At 39.0% G+C, this 14,959-nt stretch overlaps 1 protein-coding gene across 3 annotated transcripts; it reads left to right on the forward strand.

Annotated features, from left to right (window-relative positions):
• Positions 1–1,456: 1,456 nt before the first annotated feature.
• hrh2b (histamine receptor H2b) lies at positions 1,457–13,751 on the forward strand. 3 transcript variants are annotated; one of them, XM_034152964.1, is made up of 4 exons: positions 1,458–1,493; positions 2,699–2,799; positions 11,302–12,123; positions 12,349–13,751. In XM_034152964.1, the coding sequence occupies exons 3-4, from the start codon at positions 11,503–11,505 to the stop codon at positions 12,826–12,828; spliced, it is 1,101 nt and encodes a 366-aa protein (XP_034008855.1). In that variant the 5' UTR covers positions 1,458–1,493; positions 2,699–2,799; positions 11,302–11,502; the 3' UTR covers positions 12,829–13,751. The 3 variants fall into 3 exon arrangements, with proteins under 3 accessions (XP_034008846.1, XP_034008855.1, XP_034008866.1); XM_034152955.1 differs by lacking the exon at positions 2,699–2,799 and having other exon boundaries at positions 1,457–1,493; XM_034152975.1 differs by lacking the exon at positions 2,699–2,799 and having other exon boundaries at positions 1,466–1,488.
• Positions 13,752–14,959: the final 1,208 nt, after the last annotated feature.

The following is a 14,959-nucleotide window of genomic DNA, read 5'->3' on the forward strand; positions in this document are numbered from 1 at the left end:
TATCTAAACGTTTGACCTCTTTCTTTTACAATTTTGGAATCGAAACGGGGAATCGATAAGAACCGGAATTGATAAGCAGAACCGGAATCGGAATCGATACATTTCAAACGATACCCATCCCTAATCAGTAGACACGTTATGATAATAGTTTGAAACTATTCCTAAAACCTGTGTTGCCACACCCCTCATTGCTTTGAGCCTTTTCTTAATTAAAATGGGTGATTTCAATACAATTTCACCAGATGTGCAGTAATCATGAACGGGGAAATAAGCTTTAGAGACCCAAACCGTTTGTTGTCCCAGGCTGTCAACATGTTTATTTGTGCCGTAATGTTGCTGCTTGGACTGCTAGCAACAGCCTGTCAGTCAGTCCACTTTGGTCCTGACTGAAATATCCCAATAAATATTGGTTGGATTGTAATGAAATGTTGATTGACATTCATCTGCCTCCCATAGAATGAACTGTAATTACTTATTTCGTGATCCTCTGACTTTAAATGTAGTGCCAATAAACACATAAACGTCTTGCACAACAAAATTAGAGATATCAATAATATCAACATTTCAATTACAATAAAGATGCATATTTAATTAGGATCATTTATTGTTATTCTCAAAACAAAGGATTATACAATGTTCTGTTAATCATTGCCTTGATAAAGCCCGGAACGGCCTTAGATCCTAGCACGGCAAACTTGGCTTCCATCGTGGCTCGCCTCATTCTTCTCCCTAGGCGGTCAATCCACCGTCGATACGGTCTGGTCCAGCAGGTGATGTCATGAGGTGATCATCTCATATCTTCTGCACTTAATCTTGTGCTTCCTTCTCTAATTGTGGATATACTATAGGACAGGGCTGCGGAAACGTTTTCACCTTGGAGGGCCAAGAACTGAAACTTAATTGTCTGCAGTTGGGCAAAGAACACACCTATTGAATTTGATGTATTATTAAGAGGGTAAAGGGTACTACAATAATTCATTATTAGGGAACCAACATGTTTAAAGAGCATTTTTATCTCACTCACAATAAATACGTATAAACTCATTTTTTGTGGTTTCATTTTCAAGGCCATACATGCTCCAGTAATAAAGAAATTATGTTAGGATACAATATTGGATACATCTTTGTTTAATTAAATGCAATCATAATCTTCTGAAATACTCTTGAGCCCCTTGAAATTGGACAATACCCTTGTAAGAAGAAAACAAATGTAAGCCCTAACAACAGTGAAAATGTGCACCAGCAATCAACACATGGATGCACTAGAGGGAGTTAAAGCACACAATAGGTTACATGTGTCACTCTGCACATGTCTATGAGGATGAAGACATTGGGAGAGAGAGAGAGAGAGAGAGAGGGAGGGAGGGGATACAGAGAGACTGAGAGAAAGAGAGAGAGAAATAAGTTTAAGCAGGATCAAGGAAGCAGTGGGATCATTCATGTTCTGCGAGGAAGGCTGGGATCACACAGACCTTTAAGACCAACAATGTGAGGTGAGTCAACACGATTTCAACTACTTTCTTTAGGAAATTACACAACTGTTTATAGCAAGATGATGTTAATGAGATAAAACTCTTTGTAAATGTATAGAAAAGTATGAATGTGTTGTTTAGTGATTCATTTGTGTTTTATTTTCTCTGGTTACCCATTTACATGATGTTAGTGAGCCTGCAGGTAGGTGGTTTAGTCTTGATCCAGCAGTTAACTCCAGTGTACTAAAGTTGTTCTCAAGGCCAGTTATCATTTTGCATTTGTTATAAGATAATTGTTGCCCCTGTGGTTTCATGTTAATTGTTCTCCATACAAGTCGCTGTGTGTCTGAGCCCTATATAAGAGGATGAGTTTCTGGATTCAGTGTTAGAAAAATATGGTTGTGTTGGATGGTCAGTTTGTTACTCAGTTGAAAACACTTTTTACATGTTTCTAGCCGCAAGTGGGACGACAGGCATGGTTTTAGACTTGTATTCTACATTACGTCCAATATTCATCATTTCTAAAAGATTGATCCAATGTGTTTTCGGTCGTGCAGGTCTATGGTATGTATTTGAAGTATATATCATACATTTATATTCTGATTGGTTGTTTAATCTGTATTAAAATACAGTGCAGATAAAGTTCAATAAACTCATGAGGACGAGGAAGGCAAGGATAAAAATGCACTGTACACATATCATATAACTTCTCCTTGGACGTGACTTTGGAAAATTGCCAACACTCGTCTTAGTAGTTTCACTTCTCACATGTTGTTGAATTGTTGACACAACTTGTGTTTTTCTGGGCCGGATGCCACATTGTTGTCCCACATTGTTGACTCATGAACTTCAGCAGGTTAACTTAATCTATTCAATGATACTTTTTATTCCCCGACCTGTTCTCTGTCCTTTGTGTACAGATATACGTACTTCTATCATTATTAACAAATGCCAAACAGAAACAGGATGTCTTTTATTCACTGTAGATGAGACAAGCAATAACGTAGGCAATGGGCAATGCTGCGTATTGCAAAAACAGCCAATATAACTTAATAATAATGATAAATGTATTAGTCATGCAACTACATGTTTATTTTCTGTTACATTCTTCTCATGTAATAGAAAATTAGAGCAGATTATTTTAATCTTGTCATAGTTGAGCTGCATTTTCATATGAGCTCTGAAAAGTCTGGAACATTTTGTAAGTGTAACTTTGTTTGGTTTAGGTGAAGGCTGACACCTTGTAGAGCGTTGAGGAGGCAAGGCAGGAAGCAGATTTCATTATGGTCATGTCAGAAATTCCACCAACCATTTGGACATCATTTTTGTATGTGACCCTTCTTCTTCACCTTCTAATGTGTTTATATTTATATATTAATATATAAATCAGCTGCAGTAGAAAACACCCACCACTCGCTGTAAGAGCCCCTGACAATGAGCGGCTCTATTAACGCATTGCTCAATTACACAGACTTTGTACTGGCAGGGTTAATCTGTTTAAATCTGTCTAATCTGTGTTAAAGTCCAGTTAAATAATTTGAACCACTTTCCCATACAGCTTTACCAGGTAATTCTAGATAACTTCAGGTTTGCACTGCATGTGTTATAGGCTTCTGACTGTCTGGGAATCAAATTAATTATTCAATGAAATTTCAAAAGATCTCATGTTCTCATCATGGAACAATGGTGTTGTGTTTCACCTGATAAGCTCTGTTACAACAAGGCAATATGACAAGAGAGACCAACATGGTTAGTATTTGAGTTTAATATGAAATCCTCTACCAGTGTGAAGTCTGGTTCATAGCATCAAGGGAGAAGCAGGCTAACGACAGCTGCAACTCGATTTAAACTGTCAGTAGTGAACAACCCAATGTCACCATGGAAACAAGAAGTGTTCATCCCTGAGGGTCATCTTTTGACATTATTAAAAAAACATTAAAACCTTGAATTCCCTGAATGGCCAGGTACAACTGAAACATTGCTACTATAAATTATGTAACTATTAGCTTGAGGAAACAAGTGAATTATTTGTATTTGAGACAAGCTAAAGCTCACAGAAATGTGTGCTGTTTCTGGTACTAAAAAAGTCTGGAGTGTAGAAACGTTGGTTTGTTTACTTTTATATTTGAACACAGGGCCAAAAATATTGACATGTTGAGCGACCACATGTACATAACAAAAAAAAGAAAAACCTCTATATTATAAATAAAATTAATTAATACAAATATTCTTAAGCACTCCAAAGGTGCGAAAAGACCAACATTTGTCAAACAATTGCTACGCTGCAAAATGACTTCATAATTACACAAAACAACTACAAATTGATGCAGAACGATGACAATGGTATGCACATCAAGGACAATTTGACCCTTTCAGTGTCTTCTCCTATTTAGCAAGGTAGTTATTTTAGGTCCTTTTACATATCTGGGCCCATTTGATGTACTGTAACAAAAATGCTAACATCTGAAATTGTTAATGCATACACCTTCATCAATGTTTGTATCCTTTAGATACCTAGTATATCTTGATGGACTGTTGTATTTGCATATTTACAAAAATGAACACAGTGCTGTCCTTTAACCAGGGTTTGACTAGCAACTTTTTTTAGGAGTAAATAATTCAATAAATAAATAGTTTACAAAGAATAACCGTGAAACATGGTTTGCAGCACCATACTTTTATTCCGTCCTGAATATTGTCTGCAGATATTTCATTCAGGCTGCTTACGTCACAAACAAAATGTACCAACAAGTAAACCAGTATGTCATCTGAAAGGCAAACATCTGTACAAAAAGGCCCTTATGTGTTTTTTGAAGTGTTTTAATTATACTTCATCAAATGCATCATTATAAAAATGTTTGTTAAAACACCATTTATAATTGTGTCTACCCTAACCCAAACAATATAACTTTATAGTCACTGTTGTTATCACTGTCAAAGTATACACCTGATGTTATCATATCTGTCAGGGATGATATCGTTTTTGGAAAACCCTGAATGGATGACACTAACTCATAAAACAAAACAACCCAGCAATCTGTTCGTCATTATGTTTGTAGATACCATAGATTTGACATATAAAGAATAAACTAAACATGAAAGAGCAAGCGGTTTGTTTTTGTTTAACCGGTGTCATGCATTTGGACATCTGTAATAACCATAGAATATTGCATTTTTATCACTGTGTGTATTAATAATGAGTCTTTGCCAAGTTAAACAAAGCCTCTTGAGTGTCATATTATATGATGTTATCAGAGGCGGAAGGTGTGTACACAAGTGTTACTTTAAAAAAGAAAGGTCAACTTTTTTTAAACTGAAAAAGGAGACCAGTATATTATGTGTTGGGGGGACTTATTTTAAATTAAAGAACATATTTATGCTATTTAAATTGCATTATGTCACAAACACGCTAGTCAATAAGGATCCATGATGTCAGAACCAACATAAATGTATATTTCTAAAGATGTGCCTGTGCATATGACTGATTATCAATTATAAATATGTTGACCAGTAATTACCAAAAAAGAGACACTGTGCAAAGTCTTCCCCAATCGGCTCAGTTAACGTCAAATCCTTGTTTAAAGGTCCCATGTCATGGCCATTTCTACTGATCATAATTCCATTGTTGAGGTCTACTAGAATAGATTTATATTGTGCAATTTTCCAAACTCACATTGGTTTCTCATACAGCATCTCTGTAAAGTATGTGTATTCACCGGGTATTCACTCTCTGTCCTAAACGGCTTGTTGGAGCTCCTGCCCCCCCTCCCTGTGAGCCCAGTGTGCTCTGATTGGTCGTGAAGCTGAGAGGCTCGTTGCTGCTCGCAGCTGTGTGAGCTGCTGCAGGAGCAGACAGGCTTTCCGTGTCGGCGTCTCGGCGATACAGGAGAACAAGCGAAACTCATCCTGAGCACACACAAACACTCACAGCCGAAGTAAAAACAATAAGTGTGGCTTGATATTGAGTAAGAAAAAGGTTTATAACGCTGTGAGAATGGGTCTGCGGAGAGCATTTCTCCGCGATCCCAACGTAGTAGCCCGAAAAACGTTTACCCATTTAAACAGTCGTGGTAGATACCTTGTTTGTTTTAAACATCATAAATACACAAACAACAATGAATACTTACAGGTTGTGTATCCCTACGTAGCGATACCCAGGAAGAAAACATTGGAAAATGAGAAATCTCCAACGAGGCGTTTTGGGGAGGTATTTTCTGTATTTTACTCGCTACAGGGTGTACTTTGAGGGTTTTTGACTCTGCAGACCGTTTACATGCATAAAAACCTTCATAACACACAAGGGGACGGGTAATAACAGGAAAAGCATGTCATGGGACCTTTAAGAGTAATGTATAAAGTATATGAGTGGATTCCAGGTTATTCTGACTACCAGGCTCCTAATTAAGGGTTGAGAGCAGCTGGTGCACTTCCCCTTTGACCAATCAGGTTTATGCTATTTCCATGCACTTTGGCACAGAAACCATGTAGTCTTTTGCAAACAGTACAAAGGTTTTATTTTGCTATTAATTGTTGTGCATTATGGGGTCAAAGTCAAGTCAAAGTCAGCTTTATTGTCAACATTTCAACATGTGTTTATACATACAGAAATCTCAAGATACCGTTTCCCGCAGTCCCACAGTGTGACATGTAAGGGATAATGTGCAGCGTCGCGGTCATTATGGGTAAAAGAACACCGACAGGCAGATCAGGAGCCCGACGCGAAGCGGAGGGATCTAGATCGGCATGAAGGTGTTCTTTTCCCCATAATGACCAAGTCGCTGCACATTATCCCACTTATTACATGGCCACATTCTCAACAAAGTAACGATATGACTCCCAATATTAATTGAAATGCTTTTATTGTTTTAGAAAATGTTTTTAATGATTAAAAACATAGTTGTAACTGATTTAAAATGACATTCATCCGCTACGAAAAATAGTCCGTTGTTGATGTTTGAACTAGGCTGTTGCAACGGCAGGAACTGCTTCGATAGCAACTAACTCTGTGCATGTTAGCATTTGAGCCTTAGCTGTAATTAACATTAACCTGAACGTTTCCATTAATAGTACAATGTGACATGGTGAATGGGAAATCTTTAGGGATATTGAGATCAACGTTTCTGTCCTCGATCCTCTCTCCTTGCGGGGGTTTCGCAGATGACACATCTGAAAGCACAATTCCCAACATGTAAAAAAACGGGAAACAATATTGCCACAGTTGTATCGCTACCGCTAATGTGTGTGTAAGGACAGACAACATGGAAAGGCACTGACCCGATGTGGTGCTATTTCCTGGGTTGGAGGACAGGATGTTGCTCCATTTCTCCCTTTCGGTTATTGTTGGAGCCCAGTAACTCTTCAGGCTGCTCTCGCACCTGTGCCCAGTCACAGACATGATCTCTTTTGATCCAAGACCAGCCTGAGAGAGCAGTTGTACAGCCGTGCTTCTCAAGCTATGGTTTGTGTAGCGCTTTGAAAGCTGGGCTGCCTGGCTTATTGTGGGTAGCATTTGCCCAAGGAAATGATGTCCCATGGGCTCACGTGAATACCACACTGATTCACCGTTGAGAAGCTGTTGGTCCTTTTTTAGTGGGTGAAGGTAGAAGGCTTTGGCGTCAGATGGGCACAGGGAAACATACTTTTTGAAGCTGGCAACGGGGCAATTTTGGTTTTCAGGCTCGGCGAAAATAAAACCTCTGTCATTCTCTTTATTTGTGTCTTTTGGATCTTTATGATTTTTGGTATCGGCGTTGTGGGCAAGAGATATATATTCGCATCCGTGATCATCACGTTTCAAAATAAAAGAGCTTTGATTCAAATGTCGATTTCCCTCTCTGCCTCGTCTGGCAAGATGCAGTTGGACATCCATCCACACTTTCCGGACCAGTCCGCCGGCTGTGTTCACAGACAGCGTCTGTGAAGCCCTGAGCAGCCGCAAATCCGCAGCTGAGATAGGCGGGTGGTGCTGGCTGACGTCTTTCCCGTTTTTGCGGAGCTTTTTTACAACAGATGTGAAAACATCGTTGCTTGCTTTAAAAGTAGCGCAGTTCATGATGTCAAACCTTGGAAAGGTTCTTGATATCCCTGCCCTAATGCCCAAGTAACTGGCAACTGAATAGGTTTTGCCGTTTGAGGTCTGGACCGTTGCATAAAAGGACCGCAGCTGCGTGTTCAGGGTTTCTGCTCCATAGCTGTCAAACTCTGTTGGTTCTTTTTTTTCAATCAACCAGTCTTTAAATAGTTTCATAGCCCATAATGTGTTCCGTTTTGTATTCAATTCATGCCTGTCCTCTTCAATTTGGTCGATTTCTCTGTCATTCAAATCTCGGTGTCTTTTCGCCTCTCTTACTTCTCCGCTGTTTTCTTGTCCCTCTTGTCTTTTTCTTTTCTTCACTGGGGACTCATCAGCCACTAACCATTCCTCCAAATTACTGTGCTCTCCAAATATATTAAAATGAATGTTAAAATCCTCCATGTTGCTATCACACGACAGCGGAAAACTAAAGACAAGCAGACAGTTTGCTTGCTTTTCAAACTGTTACATTTGAAAAACAGTTAAATGACCGAACTTCTTTCTGAGCGTCTCTTGTCTTGTCAGTGAAACTGCATGCAGTTTGCTTTTCAGCCAAACTGTATACAGTTCAATCGACCGGACTTCTTTCTGCAGATTTGAGCGTCCTTAACAACGGTCATAAATCCTTGACAGCGGTCTGTCTGTTCTGGATTAACAACATGTCACGTGTTCCGAATTGACCAATCAGAATCGAGTATTCAACTAAGCCATGTAATAAATATACATAAAACAAGATACAAAAAAGGGCCTAGATACACAGGGTATACAGCTAAGTAATAGTATTAATAAGTGCTGGTTTAATAATATATTTAAAAACACAGTCCACAGAACATGAATTAACATTAATGCAAGTATTTTTTGTGCAAAATAGAAAAATGTTCAAAGTAGTTTCAGTGCAGTAGCAGCGGAGATGGGTAGAAAAGTGACTGGTGCTGGATGAGGGAAGGTTGTGTGTGTCCCTGAAAAAAATGTTAATTGCATAAATGTGGTACGGCTAGAAAGCTGAGACTACTGAGAATTCGATGAACCCAATCGTATAAATGTTTGATGATGCTAGCCCCCACAGTAGCAATTTCATTGTAGTGTGACCACTTTTTGAAACTTGACCTCACTGTATGAAATAAGCTGTTCTGAACTCTAGAATAGTTACAGCTCATAATTACACTCATGTAACTTTACTACCACAAATTAAAGATATTTTACGTATAATTCATGATTTAGCCTAAAAAAGAATACCATCTTTAATCTATCAGTCTGTTGTTGCTGTCATCAAAACGTAATAATCTTTTTTTTATGGGATACAGTACATCAGAGGGCGTTGCTGTGATAAGAAAGCAGATGGCAAATTGCAAACATCATTATCAAACATGCAGAATGTATACACTGTCAAGCAGCAGTCAGGCTCATTGGAGCTGCACTACTATTGGCAACTCATCTCAGCTTTATTTATAGAGCACCTTTTATACAATCATGCAGACAAGTGTTCAATAAAGCACCAATAAGAGCAGAAAATAGACAATGAAGACACATTTTTTTTTTTTAAATAAACTTTAAGAAACTAGAATTAATAAGAACAAGCAATATAAACGTAAAACAAACAATAGTATATAAATTAATATGACAATATACCAAAGTAACCCTTAAGGTTTCTTGAAAAATGTCCACAGATGACATGTAATGCATGCTGGTGATGCAAGAGCAACGTGTGAAATATACAGTACATATTGGATTCATATCATAAAACATAATTCCTGCTGTTGTTAAAAGTTTCCGTTTGAGGTTGCACTTGTTAAAAGGATTTGTTATTTTTAGATGCATTTCTAATTTAAAAATGAAATAGCAAAGCTTCCCTGTAAAGCAAGACAGCTGGAGCTTTGACCTCAGAGTAAAACGCCAGTCTGGTGCTCCAGATGGATCATATTTTACTCTTGTATACATACTTTAATATTCAACGGGTGTATCCATTTGTAAATAGAGAATGGCTTTCTTTGTGGATGCAAAGTCATCAGGGAAAATATAAATGCATCTCTTTAACATTCCAAAAGTAGCTAATACTGACATTACAGTATGTTGTTGGTTTTTCTTGTTTACTTTACTCCTAAGACTTTGGTAGAATGTTTTATCGTTTTTTAAGATCTTGTCTTGAATTAGCCTGAGAGTGATGCAATATACAGCCCACACTTGCTTGAGATGCTGTATCTCTCTTCGTCTCTATTAAATGTTCCCTTTTCTAGGAAAGAGCTCCACAACCTCATTATATGTTTATATTGAGGCCTATTCCCTTTATCTCTTGTCATACCAATGATCAGTGTTCCTGTGTAGGACAGCCTAAATCCTGCAGATATCACGTTTAGAACCAAAACTAGTCCCTCTGTATTGTTCATAAGACTGTCAGTTTTGTCAGTTTATGGGGCTTTAGTATATAACTCTTAAAGGTCCCATGTCATGGCCATATCTACTGATCATAATTCCATTGTTGAGGTATAATATATTTATATTGTGCAATTTTCCAAACTCACATTGGTTTCTCATACAGCATCACTGTATAGTATGTGTATTCACTCTCTGTCCTAAACGGCTTGTTGGAGCTCCTGCCCCCCCCCCCCTCCCTGTGAGCCCACTGTGCTCTGATTGGTCAGCTCGCCCACAAGTTCTGATGAGTCTACCACTATGGTCTACCACCGTTACTGTCTCATAGACAGCGAGACACCGCGAATGGACTCGGGAAGGGGGGGATGCTGAGGGGGCTGCAGCACCCCCATCTGCGAGGCTCCACTAGAACCCCCCCCCCCCCCCCCACAAGCACGTCACAGTTTCGCCGCTGAGAGAGTGTGTGTGTGTGTGTGTGTGTGTGTGTGAGGAGCTCCATGGATTGGACCAATGGGTCAATTTGGGTATGGGCACGTCACTGAACCCAGGAAGAAAACAATGGAAAAAGAGAAATCTCCAACGAGGCGTTCTGGGGCAGCATAGACAGGTCTTTTCTGTGTTAGAGTTTTACTCGGTACAGGGTGTACTTTGAGGGTTTGTGACTTTGCAGACCGTTTACATGCAGAAAAACCTTCATAACACACAAGGGGACGGGTAATAACCGGCAAAGCATGACATGGGACCTTTAAAATGTCAACCAAAGCCTAAACATCAGCATTGTCATTAAATGCGGAAAACTGGGATGTTGTGAATCTGGTTAAACAATAATGGATTGTACTACTGATGTTGCTTGTGTTTGAATATGCAAATTATTATAAATGGTAATGTATTATTCTTAGGATTTTACCCGGCGTTCCTCTACAAGTTAACTTTTTTTGTTTTCATTATTTCCTTGATGGGCTGAATGGATTTATACGCACCTGTATGGTGTCTGTTCGGAAGGTGGTCAAATTGGGATATAGTTACCGAAAGAGTAGCAGGGATGGTAAAGATTGGGTTTAAAGAAAGCTAAACTACACAACACTACCTTAAGTTAGACAAGTTAACTTTTCCTAGATGTAGGGATGTATACAAACAGTTTAGACATCTGTAACAATTACAAAGCAAGCACACTGCAGTATCATTTTTTTGCATGCATTTTGTCTGACGCATATGTACGTTAATACATTATTTAAAGCATGATTTCCTTTTAGATTATTATTAAATGCGATCCATGAACTAAGAACGATAAACATGCTTAACTTTGAAATTCACAATTATTAAAATGTATCTATATTATGACGTGATTTTTTTTAATTAATAACCACTGTTCTTTTTTATCACCAGGAAAGTGTTAATAGCCCTGGGACTGTGGGAAAACACATGGCTTTGAAGTGCTTTACACTCAATGATCTACTACTGATCCTGAATACCTTCAAACAAAGGAGCCATGTAGAAAGGTGTCTGATGGAAAAGTAACCTGTCCTTGGTGAGCCCGTTTCCTGAGCGAACGAACCACAGCACTGTGTTTAAGGAGTGGAGGTGACCATGATCTCCATGGCTCTCCGCTCGCTCGTTCTGGTGGCTTTCATCATTCTGACCGTCGGTGGGAACATGCTGGTGTGTTTGGCTGTGGGACTCAGCCGTCGACTGTGGCGCATCGCTAACTGCTTCGTTGTGTCCTTGGCGGTGACGGATCTGATGCTAGGCCTGCTGGTGTTGCCCTTTTCTGCAAGCGTGGAGCTGCGCAGCGGAAAATGGCCCCTCGGAGGAGCCCTGTGTAACATCTACATCTCTCTGGATGTGCTGCTCTGTGCATCCTCAATCCTCACCCTGATGGCCATCAGTGTGGTCCGATACTTAGCCATTACAGCTCCCCTTAGCTACTCCCGGAGAGTTACCCGTCTGAGGGTGACACTGGCCTTGATCACCATCTGGGCTTTGTCACTAGCAGTGTCCTTTGTGCCCATCCACCTGGGCTGGAACACGGCAGACTATAGAGTGCAGCACTCGGACTGGGGCATGGGGGAGGAGGACAAAGAGGGATACTACTGCCAGTTTGAATGGAATAACAACTACGTTCTCGTTTATACCTTTGGCACATTTTACCTGCCTCTGCTGCTTATGTGCGGAATGTATCTTTGCATATTCAGAGTGGCACGAGAACAGGTCAGTGTTTTTTTTTTATTCTGTAAAACATGCACAGGCGCAATGTAAAAGGTCACTTTTTGTATCCGTCTAAGGAAATCGATACAAAATATGATTTTCTTTTAGTGAATGTCATTTTAGTGGAAAGGACATATAAAAGAATAGCATTCAGTCACATTCACTTGTTGCTGATGGAACTTCTTTCATTTTCTGTGTCTCTAACCTTTGCTTTACGGCTCTTTTCAGGTGAAGCGAATTCGTGCTGCCACTCCGTCGTTTGCACGCTCAGCATCAAATCAAGCCATAGCTCGGGAGCACAAAGCTACAGTGACATTGGTAGCTGTTCTGGGGGCTTTTGTCATCTGCTGGTTCCCCTACTTCACCTTATTCACCTGCATGGGCATAAAGGAAAATACAAACCCCCCTAATACACTTAACTCTGTGATCCTGTGGCTGGGCTATTTTAACTCGGCTCTTAACCCAATCCTGTATCCAGCCTTCAACAGGGATTTCCGCAAGGCCTACGCAGAGCTGCTTCGCTGCAGAGGGCCGTTTCGCAGAAAACTGCAGCTCACTCGTGTGTCAATTCATAAACGATTGACCTTTACTAATGAACAAATGGTCTCCCAACAGTCTGAGAAACATAAAAACACGGATAATAATGGAACTGACGCAAAGACTGTCACTCCACAGGAGAGAAATGGTATCCCGAGTGAGCCAAGCTGAATTGCCATGGACCTGTTGTTGTTCTGCTGGACTGTAAACCTGCAGCAACATGTTGTAAATGAACATGCTAACTATCACTTAGATGTTACGTATTTTGCCAAAGATAATGTGTACAACTCAAAACACAACATTCAGGATTTCAACACAGCATTTGTGTTAATGTTATTGTATTGATAACACTTTCTTTGGCACCAATGTGGATAATGCATTATGAAAATACAAAAACAGGGTCTTAACCTTATTACACATTGTTTGAATCATTTCTAATGATAAATGCAATGGCAGTTTAGAGTTAGAATCACAATACAGTGCATTACATCAGATTATAATGTATCATAAGACAATCATAATGTATTAAAACTAAAGGAAATCTTAAACACAATCATTCAGCGTGTGACAATGAAGGTTAATGCTTTAAGCATTATATAATAAGTTTAGATTCATTTATAGTGTGCTTTTCAAGATACTCAAAGACACTTTTACGGGGTAAACATATTGAGTATGTTTATAATGCATTATAGAAATGGGCGCCATAGAAAGTGTTACCAAAGTATTATAATGTACAGTACTGAATTGTCTGTTTATAAGACAGGTGTAAAAAGCAAAGAAAAATGTAATTCAAAATAAAGGGCAGACAGACGGCAGAGTGGAATAAATAGATGACTCAGTGATTTTCCTGGACACACAGATGGTTACAAAGTGTTTCTTTTCTCTGCCCTCAGCCCTGCCAATTAAAGTGAATAAGTGACCAGCAAGTTGATTTGTTATGTGCAAAATGTGTATATGTTTGACTTGACCTCGGCACGGTGACCTTTATGACTTCCTGTATGTTTTTACAGATTAATTTCAACTGTACAGAACAGCTGCTCCCAACAAGTCACGCTTGGACGGACACTATATCATTTTTGATTAAATACAATAAAATCTACATCCATGAAAAGATTGCTTGGATAACTATGTACTTTATATCCTTTTGGGGATTATTCTCATGTAAAGACAGCAAAGGTTAAAATAATGTGACAATACGCCACACTTTTTTTGATTGCATAGAATGTATATAACATTTACAAAATGAGCATCATAATGTATTTGGACTTGAAACTAGTGATTATGATCATAAACTCATTAGGAATATGTTTACAATTAATAAAGTTAGAACAAGGGTCATTTTTGTCATAGACTTCTAGAGAATCTGCATTCTATTTGCAACCAGTGGAGTCACCCCCTGCTGGCTATTAAAACCATGTCAGTGGAAGGCCATTTACAGTTTATCGGTTGCTGTTTTGTTGAGTGGTATGAGATGAGGATAAGAACAGAAAATTAGGAATGTAAATGTAGTCTTCTTGACAAACTTTAACACAGAAAGATTGAAAAAAAGCACACTGATAATTTTTTAAGGCTTTTATTTCCTTTTAAAATGTAAATTGTAACTAAATATTTTTGTAATGCAAAGGCAGAATAGTACCTTTTTATTTTTTTAAGTATATTTTTCCAAAAGATGTTATTTATCTTTCCAAACCCATCTCATCCAATTGTAACAAACCATTCTACATCGATAAGACTTTCCCCATTGAAACCCACGTTTGCACATTGGCTATCAATGCTTTGTAGACACTCTGCTGTTTAATGCATTTTGATATTTGTTTTGGCTTCATTTAGTCCGTGTCATGATTGGAAAAAGAGTATGCAGATGGAAATGGTTTTCGAGAACTGCCAGCAACAAGGCGAGCATAGCGTGATTCAAATTAAAGTTTAATGTGAGCCTTGGTGCTGTCGATGCTAGGTGAAGTAGGTTGATAGGTTGAAGCAGGGGAAAGGAAAATAAAATCTATTTGGGATGAATCAATGTCTCGCCTTAACCTTGCAGGAGGGGGGATGCTGCCAAGGAGGCGACATTAGATTGCACTTCACGACTGTAAGGATAGAAACTAGAAAGCGATCAAGGCGGCAGCTGCACAGTGACACATAAAGTGGAAGTCATTGAAATTATTGATTCTTATTTGGGTCAAGTGGCAGGAAGTAAACAGCGAGAATGGAAGTGCAAGATCAGTTATATGAAGCATTCATATAGCTAAGGATGATAACATTGTAATACTGTCACGTCGTGTTTGGTACATCTCATACACAGTAT

Source organism: Trematomus bernacchii, unplaced genomic scaffold, assembly GCF_902827165.1.
Source record: "Trematomus bernacchii unplaced genomic scaffold, fTreBer1.1, whole genome shotgun sequence".
NCBI classification, from domain to species: Eukaryota; Metazoa; Chordata; class Actinopteri; order Perciformes; family Nototheniidae; genus Trematomus; species Trematomus bernacchii.

What these genes read in the sequence shown, in the direction of transcription:
- hrh2b (XM_034152955.1), top strand. Translation starts at nt 11,503, where the DNA reads ATGATCTCCATGGCTCTCCGCTCGCTCGTTCTGGTGGCTTTCATCATT. An exon ending in TCAGAGTGGCACGAGAACAG is followed by an intron (nt 12,124 to 12,348) that starts GTCAGTGTTTTT and finishes GGCTCTTTTCAG; the next exon opens with GTGAAGCGAATTCGTGCTGC.